The sequence below is a fragment of the Callithrix jacchus genome, chromosome 12 (assembly GCF_049354715.1).
Source record: "Callithrix jacchus isolate 240 chromosome 12, calJac240_pri, whole genome shotgun sequence".
NCBI classification, from domain to species: domain Eukaryota; kingdom Metazoa; phylum Chordata; class Mammalia; order Primates; family Cebidae; genus Callithrix; species Callithrix jacchus.
The window spans coordinates 115,753,176-115,768,016 of NC_133513.1; the positions used below are offsets into that span (position 1 = coordinate 115,753,176).

Below are 14,841 nucleotides of genomic sequence, written 5' to 3' on the forward strand. Positions count from 1 at the left end.
TGGTTACAGTCAACCAGTAGGGGACAGAGAAACTGGATGACCTGTCTGGTTACAGTCAACCAGTAGGGGACAGAGAAACTGGATGACCTGTCTGGTTACAGTCAACCAGTAGGGGACAGAGAAACTGGATGACCTGTCTAGATACAGTCAACCAGTAGGGGACAGAGAAACTGGATGACCTGTCTAGATACAGTCAACCAGTAGGGGACAGAGAAACTGGATGACCTGTCTAGATACAGTCAACCAGTAGGGGACAGAGAAACTGGATGACCTGTCTAGATACAGTCAACCAGTAGGGGACAGAGAAACTGGATGACCTGTCTGGTTACAGTCAACCAGTAGGGGACAGAGAAACTGGATGACCTGTCTGGTTACAGTCAACCAGTAGGGGACAGAGAAACTGGATGACCTGTCTGGTTACAGTCAACCAGTAGGGGACAGAGAAACTGGATGACCTGTCTGGTTACAGTCAACCAGTAGGGGACAGAGAAACTGGATGACCTGTCTGGTTACAGTCAACCAGTAGGGGACAGAGAAACTGGATGACCTGTCTGGTTACAGTCAACCAGTAGGGGACAGAGAAACTGGATGACCTGTCTGGTTACAGTCAACCAGTAGGGGACAGAGAAACTGGATGACCTGTCTGGTTACAGTCAACCAGTAGGGGACAGAGAAACTGGATGACCTGTCTGGTTACAGTCAACCAGTAGGGGACAGAGAAACTGGATGACCTGTCTGGTTACAGTCAACCAGTAGGGGACAGAGAAACTGGATGACCTGTCTGGTTACAGTCAACCAGTAGGGGACAGAGAAACTGGATGACCTGTCTGGTTACAGTCAACCAGTAGGGGACAGAGAAACTGGATGACCTGTCTGGTTACAGTCAACCAGTAGGGGACAGAGAAACTGGATGACCTGTCTGGTTACAGTCAACCAGTAGGGGACAGAGAAACTGGATGACCTGTCTGGTTACAGTCAACCAGTAGGGGACAGAGAAACTGGATGACCTGTCTGGATACAGTCAACCAGTGGGAGACAGAGAAACTGGATGACCTGTCTAGATACAGTCAACCAGTGGGAGACAGAGCCGAGGTTCCAACCCAGGTCCTCCTAGCTCTTCAGCCCATGCCTTTTTCAGTTTCTGTTTATCATCACTATTTACAAAGTGCTTTGATATTTCTGTGATACTTACCACAATCCTGGGAGATGCATCATATTGCCCCACTGTGCAAATGAGGAGAGTGTGGCTCAGGGATGTTGTGAGATGTTGGAGACCACACAGCGGCTAAGGACAGAATTAGAAAATTCAGGTCTGCAAATGCAAAGGTTTTGTTCTTTCCACAGCATTCTGTGCTCCAAGAATTAGCCACATGTAGTAGCAAGTTCTGAGTGGCTCTGTCCACTTGGTATATGGGAAAGAACCCTGGGTTCTGGGGATGGGGGATGATCATGTGCTGGGGGACGGGAGAATTTCTAAAGGAGAAAGAGCCAAGCCAGGCTTGAAGGACCAGGGAATGTTGCCAGGTGGAGAGAATTCCACATGAGGCAGAGGTGTAGAGTCTATTTAGGGGTTTGGCTAGAGCAGGATACCACCTGTGTTGGGCAGAGCAAGATGGAATGTAGGGAACTTTCAGAAAGACTGCTCAAAGAGTTCAGAGGACTGAAGTAATCCACAAATCTGACTCTGTCTCTCTCTTTCTTAAAACTCTTCAATATCCGGTTCCATTTCTTCGGGATAAAACCTGTACCCTTTGCTTGGTTTACAGGGCCCTCTGTCCCTGTCCCTTGGCCTGTGCACCTGCCCGACCCCCAGCAGCCCTGGCCACATGGCATCCTACCTCTAATATGTCTGCGTAGGTGCCTGGATGCAATGGCTTCTCCCGGCAATGACTCAGGGAGCAACTTTTGTTTCAAGGAACCGTATGGGCAGGCCCGCCACTCCCTTGCTGGCCTCTTTCATCCAAAACAAACAGTCTGGCAGGCAGCATGTGGGCCCCAGAATGAAGAGAAGGGCATTTCAGGATAACCAGGAGAACTTCCAGAGAAAACTCATTCGTTGTTAGGAAGTAAAGATGATGAACCCCAGAAAGGGCCTGGGTAGGCGTGGGTGTGTGTGACTCCTCTAATGGCCCAGTAGACAGCATAATAAAAGCCACTTATTGAGCACTTACTGTGTGCAAAGTCCCATCTTCACAACCTCTATGCAGCAGAGAGATCATTTGCTCAAGGAGGAAACTGAAGCTCAGAACACTTTAGCGAGTGGCTCAAAGTTCCACAAGCCGGCGAGCAGTAGATTTGAACTTGGGTTTGTCTGGCACCAACAGCACCTTTTTGCAACAGCATCATGAATTAACAAGCTTCGATCATAGAGATGTGGTCATTTAGGTCTTCATAAAAGATCAGTCATTTTTGTATTTTTGGAGAAGTTTTCCTAAACAATGTGCCAATCATCTCTTTAGAACAAAAAGCCCAAATAGATGGCGAACTATTGATTCAGGACACTGGGCTTTCTGAGTGGTGCTGCTGGGTTGCCATACTAGACTGAGAACTATACTGATGGGCTTAATTTAATTGACAAGAGAAAGGACAAGAGAAAGCGGAAGAGGAATTCCACAGTGAATCCCAGAATGGTCTCTTCTGACCAGCTTTCTGGGAAGCTCCAAATTCCCCAATGGAAGGGGAACAGTATTTGAGAGATCAGAACCATGTAACAGTGCCCATCATGGAGTTCACGGTCATGCCAGGACTCCAGCCACCAGTCCCTTGTAGGTGGACTCACTCATGCCCCACCTAGGGGCTCCATTCTCCCAGGCTCTTAAGCTGATCTCCACAGGGACCATGTGGGACTCAGCCACTGATGTGAAGCCTGGGGGCTTGGAATTAAGTCGCCTGGAACTGCTACCAGGAGTGAGCCTGGACAACTGCACATCACATTCAAGCTGAGTTTGTTCCACAGGATTTCCTGTCAGACTGTCCATAGGGGTCTCTAGTCCCTTTCCAGGCCTTGGGCTTGCCTAGTTTCTGCCAACCTCCCTTCTGAAAGTTAGATTTGCCCTCAGGCTCATCCACCAGGCCACTATCCCTTGATGACCCACCCAATTCCTGCCCCCCAACATCTCCCATCCTGGACGCTGTACTGGGGGCTGACACTATTTAGGTAATTAAGACATGGTCCCTGCTCTTGAGGAAATCATGATCCCCTGGGGAAAACACCACTATAAACATGGGAAGAAGTGGGGTTGCTGAGGAGAGAGGGCCACTTCTATAAGCTCAGAAAGATGTCTCAGTCAGTGAGTTTTGTTGGGAGTTAATGTTTGTGTTCCCATGTAGGCAGATTTTATTTGTGGGAGGTTAGGGAGTCGGGTGGGGCTGAAGGAAAAACCCATTCTGGGTGGAGGAAGCAATGTGAAAAAGACACAGGAGAGGAAATGTCCCAATATCCATCAGCAGGTGGATGGATCAAGAAACTGTGGTATATCCACACGAGGGAGTACTATCCACTAACAGAGAAGAATGAACTGATACACGCAGCACGGAGGAATCTCAAAATTCTTAGGCTGAGCCAAGGAAGCCATGCATAAAAGAGTGCATACTGTATGAGTCCATTTACAAAAAGTTCTAGAACATGCAAACTATAGTAACGGAAAGCAGACCGGTGGTTGCTGTTGGGGTGGCAGAGGTAGCTTGGGGGGAATGATAAAGGGGCAGAGGGCAGTTCTGGGGGTGACGGTGTGTTCATTGCCTTTTTTGTTTTTTTTTGAGACAGTCTTGCTCTGTCACTCAGGTTGGAGAGCAGTGCTGTAATCTTGGCTCATTGCAAATTCCACCTCCTGGGTTCAAGCGATCCTCCTGCTTCAGCCTCCCAAGTAGCTGGGATGATGACAAGCATGTGCCACCACGTCTGGCTAATTTTTGCATTTTTAGTAGAGATGGGGTTTCATCATGTTGGCCAGGCTGGTCTCGAACTCCTGACCTCAAGTGATCCACCCGCCTCGGCCTCCCAAAGTGATGGGATTACGGGCATGAGCCACTGCGCCTGGCCTTGTTCACTGTCTTGATTGTAGCAATGTTTTCATGGGTGTATGCATAGGTCAAATCTTACCAAACTGTACTCTTTCCATATGTCCAGTTTATTGCATACCAAGTATATCTTAATAAAGCTGTTTTCTTTTTTAAGGCAGGGAACTGGGAATAGCTGGGGTGTGGGGAACCCTAGTCAGTTGAGTTAGACTGAAACGAAGTGTCTGCAGACTTACAGGCCGGGGGAGAGTTGTAGAAGAAGCTCAGATTTTATTTCAAGGCAATTGGGACCCACTGAAAGCTTGTAAACAGGATAATGGCTCTATTAGGTTTGTATGGGAAAATGATTGTTCTAGGGAGAATCTGATCAGGAGTCCAGGCACAGATGGGTGGAGCTGAACTAGGTTAGGAACAGTGAGATGGAGAGAATTGATGGATCCAAAAGATGTTCAGGAGTCAGAACCGGCAGGACTTGGTCTCTCACTGGATATGGGGAAGGAAGATGGGAAGGAGTCAAAGGTGGTGATCGGGCTTCTGTCTGGGTAATCAGGAGGTGGCAGGACTAAGATGAGAACTCATAAGGGGCTTGGCTTTGCCAGATGCTGCCCTCAGGACGCTGACTGCTGTCTGCAAGGCTTCTTTAGGTACTAACACCCGCTTGGAGTTTCTCGGCTTTTGGCCTGTGGGGCTTCAGACTACCTACATGGTCTCCCTGGAGCCAGCCCGAGGGTCTTTGCCAATTCCTTCTGCTCCCTCTCAGTGGTGCTGAGATACTAAAGTCATGCTCAGTTTCTAGGCCAAATCTGTCCTTGTTCTAACAGGAAGGCAGACAAATACTAAACTTCAGGGAAAGGTATATGGGAAGAATCCTGGACCAGCAGTGGGGAGCTCCGAGTTTGACTTTGACTCTTTCTACTTTTATCTTCGGTTTACTGTCTATAAACTGAGGCAGATGAGATCCTTGAGTCTCAGCCCTTGCTGTGCATTTGGATCATCTGAAGATCTTTTAAAACTACTGATGCCACAATGAGATTCCGTTGCACATCTACTAGAAAGGCTAAAATAGAAAGGTTGACAGTATCAAGAGCTGGTGAGAAAATGGAGCAACTGGAACTCTCATTAACTGCTGATGGAAGTAAAATTAGTATACCAATCTGGAAAAGAATTTTGCTGTTTCTTATAAAGCTAAATGTACTCTTACTTTATAACCCAGCAACTCCACCCAATATCCAAGAGAAAAAGAGTACAAATGTCTACCAAAGACTTACATAAAAATATTCATAGCAGCTTTATTCATAATAGCCCAAAACTAGAAATTCAAATGTCCATCAACTGGAAAAGAGGCAAATTGTGCTTTATGTGAAAAACAATATTGCACAGCAATACAACATACATTGATGAAGATAAATTTTATAGACACCATGTGGCACAAAAGAAGTTAGACCCAAAAGAGTATAATACATACTATGTAATGACAATTATATGAGTTTCAAGAACAGAAAGAACTATTCTATGTAGATAGGAATCAGAATAGTGCTTACCTCTGGCTGCTAGAGCTAGAGGAAGCCTTCTGGAGTGTTGGAATTGTATCCTGCCCTGGATGGTGGATACATAGTTTATTGAGCTTTATACTTAAGAGTTGTAGACATTACTATAATTAAGTTATACCTCAAAACAAAGCAAAAAGAAAGAAGGATATAATAGCAATCCTAGTTCCTTGTGATCAGAGATTCAGATTGTTCTGGGGTAGGGTCTTAAAAAAATGCAATCCCAATAGTTCTAATGTGAAGCAGATTCTTTTTTTTTTTTTTTAAATTTTACTTTAGGTTCTGGGGTACATGTGCAGGTCATGCAGGGTTGTTGCATAGGTACATACATAACCTCTAATGTGCATGACACCCATGAAAGCAGTCCCTCTAAAGACCTTCTTTCCCCAAGGATCCAGGACTTGGTACAGGAGAAGTCTGCTGCTGGGCTTATCCTGGAATGTGCAGATTGCAGTTTCGGATAAGGAAATAGGCAGAAAGCTTTCTTTTATGTCAAGGAAGTTTTGCATGAAGTGCTGGTGGAGAGATAGCTGCTGGAATCTCCAGTGTGGGAGCAGTCTGGCTTTGTCACCATGCCACTGCATCAGTCAGCCCCACATGTACACCTGCATGGCTGCTCTTGGCTGGGGCCCAGGCTTGGCATCCCTTCTCAGCCCCTTGAAAGCCCCTCCAAGGAGGCAGGAAAGCCGTGCTTCGCATAAGTCACAGTGGGACTGGGCGAATAATTATGAATGGAATTCATGCTTGTGACTTCTGGTTCTCACAGCTGCGGATGGGGGGATCGCCATGGGAATTCTAAGTATTGTTCAGTGCTGACTGCCGCTTCCATTGTTGGCGTCTGATTACAGCTTTTGTTTCACCATAAAGTACTGTTATTAAATGCCAGTCAGGAACAAAGATGTACTTACATGCCAGGGGGTCAGGGAAGGCATGCTATTTCTAAAGCTGCCCCTGCTGTTAGTCTAAGGGCAGGTAGGTTGGAGGGGGAGGGAGAGGGGGGCAAGCTGGAGAATTTAGAGTGCTCTAGTTTTCTCATGTCAATTCATTTCTGCTTATTTATTTTTGTGGTCAGAAATGCCGGGGGGGCGGGGGTTGGGTGCACAACCAGACATCTACTGCACATTAGAATCATTGCAAGTGCGTTTCAAAAGTCTTAAATTTGTGGGGAAACAAATTCAAGTGCCCCTGAGCCCGGCAGCCTGAGCCCTTCCAGGTCAGGCCTCTGCTACGTCCCTAGCGCCAAATCCACATGGTCCTTTTCTCCCATTGCACCAAATTCCTCAAGATCCCACACCACAATTCCATCCCAGTCACCCTCATATGAACAAGAACCACAGCAGTCAGAATAATTCTAGAACCTACCCACTGCCCATATAAGAGACTCTGAATGTATTATGGCTTTGGTCAGGTGGGCCCAGGAATTGGGCCAAACTAAATCATAAAACCGCTGACATTGACGGAGCCACTAATATGTGCCAGACCTTTATTGCATTATTTTATTTAGGACTAATGATGGGGCTGTGAAGTGGGAAATATCGCCAGAGAAATAAGGTAACGCATTCAAGGTCACCCAGCTAGTCAGGGCAGATGGACTCCAGGGCTTCAGCTTCTCACTTTCCTTTCCTGGGCTGGGGCCTGTGACATCCAGGTTCTCCTGGTGGAAGCAGTGACTTCTGTGCTTGTCTTCTTTTGGGGCTCAGAGCTTGGCACACACTCAGCACTCCTGAATGTTTGAGGCATTGGTTCTTGTTGCTGAATGCAATGGAAGTAAACTCTTCTGGCAGATGTCAAGAAGGATGGGAGAAACCCATGGCTTTTGACCTAAAGAGGGGCTTGGCCAGACTTAGACAGGTGAGGGGAAGGGGTCTGAGGTACAGTTCCCACAGACCAAGGAGCTTATGAAGCCCAAGATGGACTTGTTCCCAGATCCTCTCTCCCAGCTTTGTTTGCAAGGAGCCTTCACCTTCTAGAACGCTCCCTACTTCAGTGCTACAATTAGCCACCCAACTGTGGCCCTGGATGATCATCTTGAATTCGGAAAATCTTGTTTTTCAAGTTTTCCTACCACAATGGAGCAAGAGTCCACATGTTTGGATGACAGCAAGCATTCCATGCTCTGCACTTTTAGGACGTACCAGTATCCCAGGCCTGCCAAATGTGGTCAGGGTAATTAATGCATGACCTAACTAGGGTGTAGATGCAGCTGGAACCTCACCAGACCCCCAGAGATCATAGGGTTGCTGGGACCTTTAGAACCCCAGTGGCATTCAGCAATTTCATATCCTGCCCCACCAGATGTTCAGTGCTGGGCTCCCTCCCTTGTCGTCTGATAATCCTATGGCAGGAGAGATCGAGTTCTGCTCCTCTATATGTCTAGGAGGCAAGCATCTCCCTGGATGCTCAGTTGTTGTTTTTCCCTTTGTGGTCCTGGAATTTGGGCTGGTTGCTGACTTACTCAGAACTCCTACTCTTGCACCTCGGTAAGCATAAAATGTGGACAGTCTTTCACGGCACCTGAAAGGAGGATTGTGCCCCGGCCCTGCGATGTAAGAATTATCTCCAGAAGGAGACTCCAGTCACCTGATTGGTAATCTGGGCAGGTCACTTCATCTCTGCCTGATAGGGGTGAGGACTGAGAATCACGCTTCCCCTCACTTGGTCGTCGCCAGTTGTGTAGCGGGGTCAGAGAGCTAGCTCTGACTCTTGGCCCACAGAAGCAACCCCACTGACTCCCTGCCTGGAGTTCTTGTGCCATCTGTACACTGAAAAATAGGAAAGAGCTGTTTTTAACTCTTTGCTACCCAGTTTCTGGAGGGGACACAAGAAGAACAAAGGCGGGTTCAGAGTGTTTGGTTCATGTTTAATTTTTGTTCTATCTTGTTTCTGATTTCTGGTTAGAACAGAGGTTTGCTTCTGGAGGTACTTCTTCTGCTTGGCTTCTGATGCTGGCTCTGTCCATCAAGGAAGCTGTATCATTTATCATTCAACGCATACTTCTGTTCTAGGCACTAAGGATGCAGTGGGAAAAAAACATAAAAATCCCTGTTCATGTGGAGGTTACAGTTTAGGGGATATGCAAACTATGTGTGTGTGTGTGTGTGTGTGTGTGTGTGTGTGTGTGTGTGTTTAATACCATACATATATAAATATGGGATTATTTATATATAGTATATGGAATTACATATAGAGATATAATCCCATATATATATGGAAACTCCATCATGTGGTTTCCATTGATTCTCCTGCCTCAGCCTCCTGAGTAGCTGGGACTACAGATGCCCACCATCAAGCCTGGCTAATTTTTGTATTTTTTTTTTAGTAGAGAAGGGGTTTTACCCTGTTGGCTAGGATGGTCTCAAACTCCTGACCTCAAGTGATCCACCCACCTTGGCCTCCCAAAGTGCTGGGATTATAGGTGAGAGCCACCACATCGGCCAAAGGAACAATTTTAAGCCACTCATCAATGATATCAAACAACATTCAGGAGAGAGATCCCCCGTGGGTGCAGCCTGGAGAGGGTGAGAGGCTCTTGGCTTAAGTGTTCTATTCTCAGGACCAGCATTTTCAGATCAAATAAAAGATGTGAATTTGACTTTGAATTTCAAATAAACAAGGAATATATTTTACATTCAAGCATGTCTCAAATTTCCCATCTGGAATCTTCTAGGATTCTACTGTTGAAAAGCTAGAATATGCACATACAGAATATGTAGGAAAGTGACCATTGCTGGGGGGAAAATTAATGCAGGAAATGCTGCAGGCATCAAATATTAAAGAAACGACCAGTGTTCAGGAACCTTCTGTGTGCCTCTGTACACTGCTCTTTGTGTTGTCTAAGGGGCTGATATCTGTCTGGAGCCTCCAGAGCCCAGCACTAAGCAAACAGAAGGGGCTCAAGAGCTATTTTTGAATGAAACATCAAAATATTTCACATGTGAAAGCACGATGATAATGATGACAGTGATGCTTTAAAGGTAAAATGCAGGCCGGGCACAGTGGCTCACGCCTGTAATCCCAGAACTTTGGGAGGCCGAGGCAGGTGGATCACTTGAGGTCAGGAGTTTGAGACCAGCCTGGCCAACCTGGCGAAACCCCGACTCTACTAAAAATACAAAAATTAGTCTGGCATGGTGGCAGGCACCTATAAACCCAGCTACTTGGGAGGCCAGGGCAGGAGAATCACTTGAATTCGGGAGGCAGAGGTTGCAGTGAGCTGGGATTGTGTCGCTACACTCCAGCCCAGGCAACAAAGTGAGACTCTTAAAAAAAAAAAAAAAAAAAGGTAAACTGCTAAAGTGCAGATCCTTGAATTCGGACTCCTTTTTCTTCAGATGAAAAGTAGCCATGGAATATTCCAGCATTCCTTAGTGTCTTTAGTGGGTCCTGAGTGTTCTTGGTTTGCTCCCAGACTGTAGTTTCCCCCTACATTTTTTTTTTTTAAATAACACTGAAAGCACAGTTATGTAATAAACCTCTGCATCCAAAAAAAGGCTGGAAAACAGAGGGCTTTTTTTTTTTTTTTTTGTCTCTGTATTTATTGGCTGATCGGGAGCTTCAAGTTCTGGTTATATTGCAACCTCAAAACAGTCCCGATATTATCTTGTGTGTCCTTCGGAAAACTGAGTTACTTCTCTGGCTTTCTTCATTGTATGTAAGTATGGCTCTCAGTGACAAACAATTCTGGGGGCTTGTTATGCAAAAAGAACAAAGGAACAATTTTTTTTTCTTGAGTCCCATTCTGTCCCCTAGGCTGGAGCACAGTGGCACAACCTGGGCTCACTGCAACTTCCATTGTGTGGGTTCAATCAATTCTCCTGACTCAGCCTCCTGAGTAGCTGGGGCTACAGGTGCCCGCCATCATGCCTGGCTAATTTTTGTATTTCTTTAGTAGAGAGGGGGTTTCATCATGTTGGCCAGGCTGGTCTCAAACTCCTGACCCACCTTGGCCTCCCTAAGTGTTGGGATTACAGGTGAGGGCCACCACATTGGCCAAAGGAACAATTTTAAGCCACTCATCAATGGTGTCAAACAATATTCAGGAGAGCGATCCCCTGTGGGTCCAGCCTGCAGAGGGTGAAAGGCGCTCACCTGTAATCACAGCACTTAAGATTCTAGTGCTGAAAAGCTAGAGACTCCTTCCAGACCTGCTAGCCAGGGAAGGCAAACTCAAATGCCTAGAGGGATAAGATAGGCGACACCTGGATTTTCATTCTTAAAAGTTAACTACACACTGAATCAGTTAAATCAACAAAAACCCACTATGTGGACCAAAGGAAACAATCTGCTCTGGCTACTTTATAAATTATAGTGAGGCCAAATCCTTTCAACCATTACACAGATGAGGCCCCCAAAAGACACAGGTGTCAGAAAAGCTGCACAGCCAAGGTTTCTCAAAAGATAATCGAACAATCACGTTGTATGAAATGCAACTGAAAATGCTCAGTCTGAAAGAGGCAGTCCTAGAGCGTTCCATTGAGTTTGCAAGATGTTTTCACCTCCATCAATTTATCAGCCTCTGAGAACATTCTGTAAGGCAGGCAGGGTGGAGGACACTCATTCACAGTTGAGGTCACTGAGGGTCAGAATGGCAAAGTGTCACTCTCTGCATAAAGTCACATAGGTAAGTCTATACAGGAAAATCTAGCACCGTTCTTCACCACACCTCTGATTCCGATAATAGGTAAGCTCCCTGTAAGATTTTAATAGAGACAAACTCAAAATCCTGCATGATGCCCCATAAACAGAAAACAAGTCAGCAGGCTGAGCGCCCAGACTTCTAACCCAGTTCTCAAATAAAGAAGTGGCTAAGTAGTCAGATGCCAGCCTGTCACCAGGCTTGTGTCTTCTGTCCTAGCAGCTGTACAGCTCATCTTACCACTGGACATTTGTTTCATGTACATCTTCACATAGGAAGGATATTCTGAAAGACGTTGCTAAAGATTTTTTAAAGGGTTTGAAGGGGATAGGATGTGACCTAAGGTTGTGCAGAGAGAGGAAAGGAAGAAGCACACAAAAAGAACAAATATTTGTTAAGAGCCTAGAGTGGCATGCACTGTGAAAGGCGTGGCATGTAATTCTTTCCCAGTTCTTTGCATGTCTGAATATTACTCATTCTTCAGGTTTCAGCTCAAATATCACATCCTCAGAGAACTTTCCTTGTCACCCTCTCTGAGAACCTCCCCCACCCCACTGCTACTGTCTCTTGAACTTTCTCAGTCTGGCTATTCTATTAAAATCGGTAACGATTTTGCTTGTTTGCGGAAGTTTCTCCCATGCAGGCTGCAGGCTCCATGAGGGCAGCGACAGTGTCTCTCTCTCAGATAAATGCCTGGTTGCCTATCACGTAGTTGGAACACAGTAAGTGCTCGAGAAATACGTTATATATTCAGCATTTAACTAATATTTACCACGATACATATTTATGCTCCACCCTTGCTAAAAGAATTTCGACTAATCCTTCTTTAAGTTTCTCCCATCCTCCTGTACTATTAACACCTTTGTAAGTAGGAGGTGGAGCTACATTTGCAGGGAGGGAGAAATGGTTAAGAGCGGAAATTTGGCGCGCAGAGCTGTAAAGCGTTTTTCTCCAGGTCACACCGCAGCCTGTGAATTTGTGCCACTTGGACCGATTATGGGACAGCTTGCAAACAAATTATCTGCAAACTAACGAAGTCTATTTTTAAAGATCCCTGTGCCTCGCAGCTCTAGGCGATGACATCAGAGAACCCGGAGTTCCACCTCCAAGCCAAGCCCCGTGGTGCTCGAAAACTACGATTCCCAGGAAGCACCGCGGCGTGGCGGCCCAGAGCTCCTCACGCAGCCCTCTCCGGCGCGCCGAGGCCTCCGCCCCTGGAACTAGGAAGACGCCCAACACCCGGCCCGCCACGCCGCCCGGACCGGCGCGGGGCCTGCCGGGATTCGTAGTTTCTGCGAGCTGGGAGCGCCGGCTCCGGAATCACAGCCGCCGTCTGGGGGCTGAGGCGGCGCGGAGACGCGTGCGCAGTGCGCGGGCGGACCGTCGTGGACGCCGCTCCGGGCAGCCGGGCGTCTGTAGGAGCCGGGGCCGCGGCGGCGCGGGTGCTCCGGGCCGAGGCCCCGGTAAAGTTTGGCGTGAGGGACGCAGCCGCGCTGGGGCGGGGGTGGGGGCCGGGGCGGGGCGCGAGGCGGCGGTGGCTGCGGGGCTTCGGGAGCGCGGCGCCCGCCGGGGCGAGCGGAGAGGCGTCCGCCTAGGGGCCGGAGGCGCCGGTGAGTGCGGGGCCAGCGCCCCCTCCGCGAACCTCCGCCCCGCGCGCTGCTGCACCTGGAGGCCGCCTGGCCCGCTCACCTGCCCGGGCTCGGGGCGGCGGGAGGGGCCGGCGTCTTCTTCCCGCGGGTCCGCGATTGTTTTCCAGACCTCAGCCCTCAGCCTTCGGCGGCACCCGGCGGGGAGGGCGGGAGGCCGACGGCGGTCGCGGGGCCAACGAGCTCCTCTGCGTCTCCGCCCCCCCGAGAAATCCCGCTAGGGGCGCGGTGCGCGCTGCTGCCTGGGGATTCCCGGCGGTGCCGGTCGGAACGGCTCTCTCCAGGGCTGTGCCCGCCGGGCGTGCGGCGCCGGGCATCCTTTCCTGGTGTTTAAAACGTTTTGGCTTCAGGACTCGCCGAGGCCGAAGCCGGCTCCGCCTAGGGCCCTGAAGTCGGGTGGTGTCAACGATTTACCTTCGCACCTTCGGGGCAGGTGGCCAGAGGCAGGGTTGAAAGCGACTTGCCCAAGGTCACGCAGGTGGCACCGGAGAGGCGACCAGACCCAGGTCTTTCGACGCCGAGGCCAGCTGCCAACCGCAGAGCTTTGGGGCCGTCCTGAGCGGTTTGTGGTTTGTTTCAGAAGCTTTCTATTGACCCTCCTGGAAAGAGGGGAAAGTGCTGTCATAATGAAAGCGGTCTTGTTGCTTACAGTGTTTACTGCCTCTGGCTGTGCCCCCGAGCAGAGGGCTGGGGGTATGGATAATGAAACTCCTTTGCTTTCATTGGGGGCAGTGCAAGAAGAGGTTCAAGGAACACATAATCCAGGCAGTTTATGTGTTTTCCTAGTCTGTTCCACCTTCCAATTCTGCAATACTTGTTTTCTTATTTTACAATCGATTACTGGCTGTTTTAATAAGATTTTCTTTGTCTTAATGAAGTCATTGCCCCTTGTGAATTAGTTTTCTAAATAGAAAAACTTATTTCCTGTGTGTTTAATGACTGGAACAAATAGCGCACTATGAAGTTTACACCATTGTCTTTTATCTTAGAACTCCTGATCAATTTGCTTTATTTCCCCAAGTACTCAGCTAGCACACTTTCTATGTTAATTTGACGCCATTGAAACCATTTAGAGCAAAGTCTGGGTAAGAGTTCTATGATTGTTTTGTAAAACTATGTTTTTCTTCACAATCTTGAAGACCCGTTATATTAAAAATAATTTAAGATTTATTCCCACCAAAAGCCTATTATTTTTCACGCTCTTAATTTTTCATGTTGACACACTTGTGGCAAGAGGAATATTTCCCCCAGTGGAGTTAAAGTATTTTTTTAAAATCATTTTAGAGTACTGATAAATTTAAACAAGAGTATTTAAGGTTGACAGAATTTGAATTAATAAAGTTATTTTATAGTGCCATTAACCCTACACTGTATGGTTTCTCTTGTAGCATATACCTGTATCAAGGTAGATAGTTGTGAATTTATCCACCAATGGATAACTTGTGTGACATTAAGAAAACATGTATTATATAAATATATATGTGTACATACACACCGCGTGCACGCTAACCTTCCAATCTTTATCTTAATGAGTATTTTCATTGTTGCTTTGGGAGGGGCGAAAGTAGCAGGTTTGTATCTTTTTTCTCCCCAGTTTTAGCAGTGTATCCACATAGGAAAGTTGGTGTGTAAATTTGAGTTTGTCATAGACTAGGAGAGACAGTGAAACAGGATAAGTATACAATTGTGAGGAAACTGCCATGAGTTCATAAGCAGGAAGGACTTTTTTAGAAGTGTTTAAGGATGTTAAGAATAGTGATGGATTTTTTTTCTTTAAAAAGTCATTGTGGCCAATAGTCAAGTATTGGTTGCTAACCTATGGGATATAACAACATTGGAGACTCCTAGGAAGATACCTGGGAAAGGTGGAAACATTTTACATTTTTCCCAAAATATTTAATGGAGATTTTTAAAAAGTGGCTTTTTGACTTAAGCCTGGAAGTTCTTTACTGTTGTTATTAGTCATGCTGCAGATCCCAAAGTTGTTTTAATT

The 14,841-nt window shown here is 47.1% G+C and overlaps 2 protein-coding genes across 13 annotated transcripts in view; one reads left to right on the forward strand and one right to left on the reverse strand.

The window, feature by feature from the left end:
- Positions 1-8,410: 8,410 nt before the first annotated feature.
- On the reverse strand, positions 8,411-13,585 carry LOC128929354 (uncharacterized). Its single transcript, XM_078346701.1, has 3 exons — positions 13,263-13,585; positions 12,892-13,171; positions 8,411-8,575 (listed from the first exon to the last, which is right to left on the reverse strand). The coding sequence occupies exons 1-2, from the start codon at positions 13,471-13,473 to the stop codon at positions 12,969-12,971; spliced, it is 414 nt and encodes a 137-aa protein (XP_078202827.1). The 5' UTR covers positions 13,474-13,585; the 3' UTR covers positions 8,411-8,575; positions 12,892-12,968.
- Positions 12,569-14,841, forward strand: part of PLEKHA1 (pleckstrin homology domain containing A1) — a 67,017-nt gene continuing 64,744 nt past the window's right edge. For 5 of the 12 annotated variants that reach the window (XM_035269349.3, XM_035269343.3, XM_035269345.3 and 2 more), the window contains exon 1: positions 12,569-12,665. The gene's annotated coding sequence lies outside the window, so the exon portion shown is untranslated. Of the gene's footprint in view, positions 12,813-13,092; positions 13,418-14,841 lie in introns of those variants that run through there. The other 7 variants (XM_078346698.1, XM_035269346.3, XM_035269340.3 and 4 more) reach the window with 3 other exon arrangements.

Bases quoted from the DNA above. Each gene is read 5' to 3' on its own strand.
- LOC128929354 (XM_078346701.1), bottom strand. From the start codon at position 13,473: ATGACAGCACTTTCCCCTCTTTCCAGGAGGGTCAATAGAAAGCTTCTG. The intron at 13,172-13,262 runs GTAAATCGTTGA...TTTAAACACCAG, and splicing joins CCTGCCCCGAAGGTGCGAAG to GAAAGGATGCCCGGCGCCGC.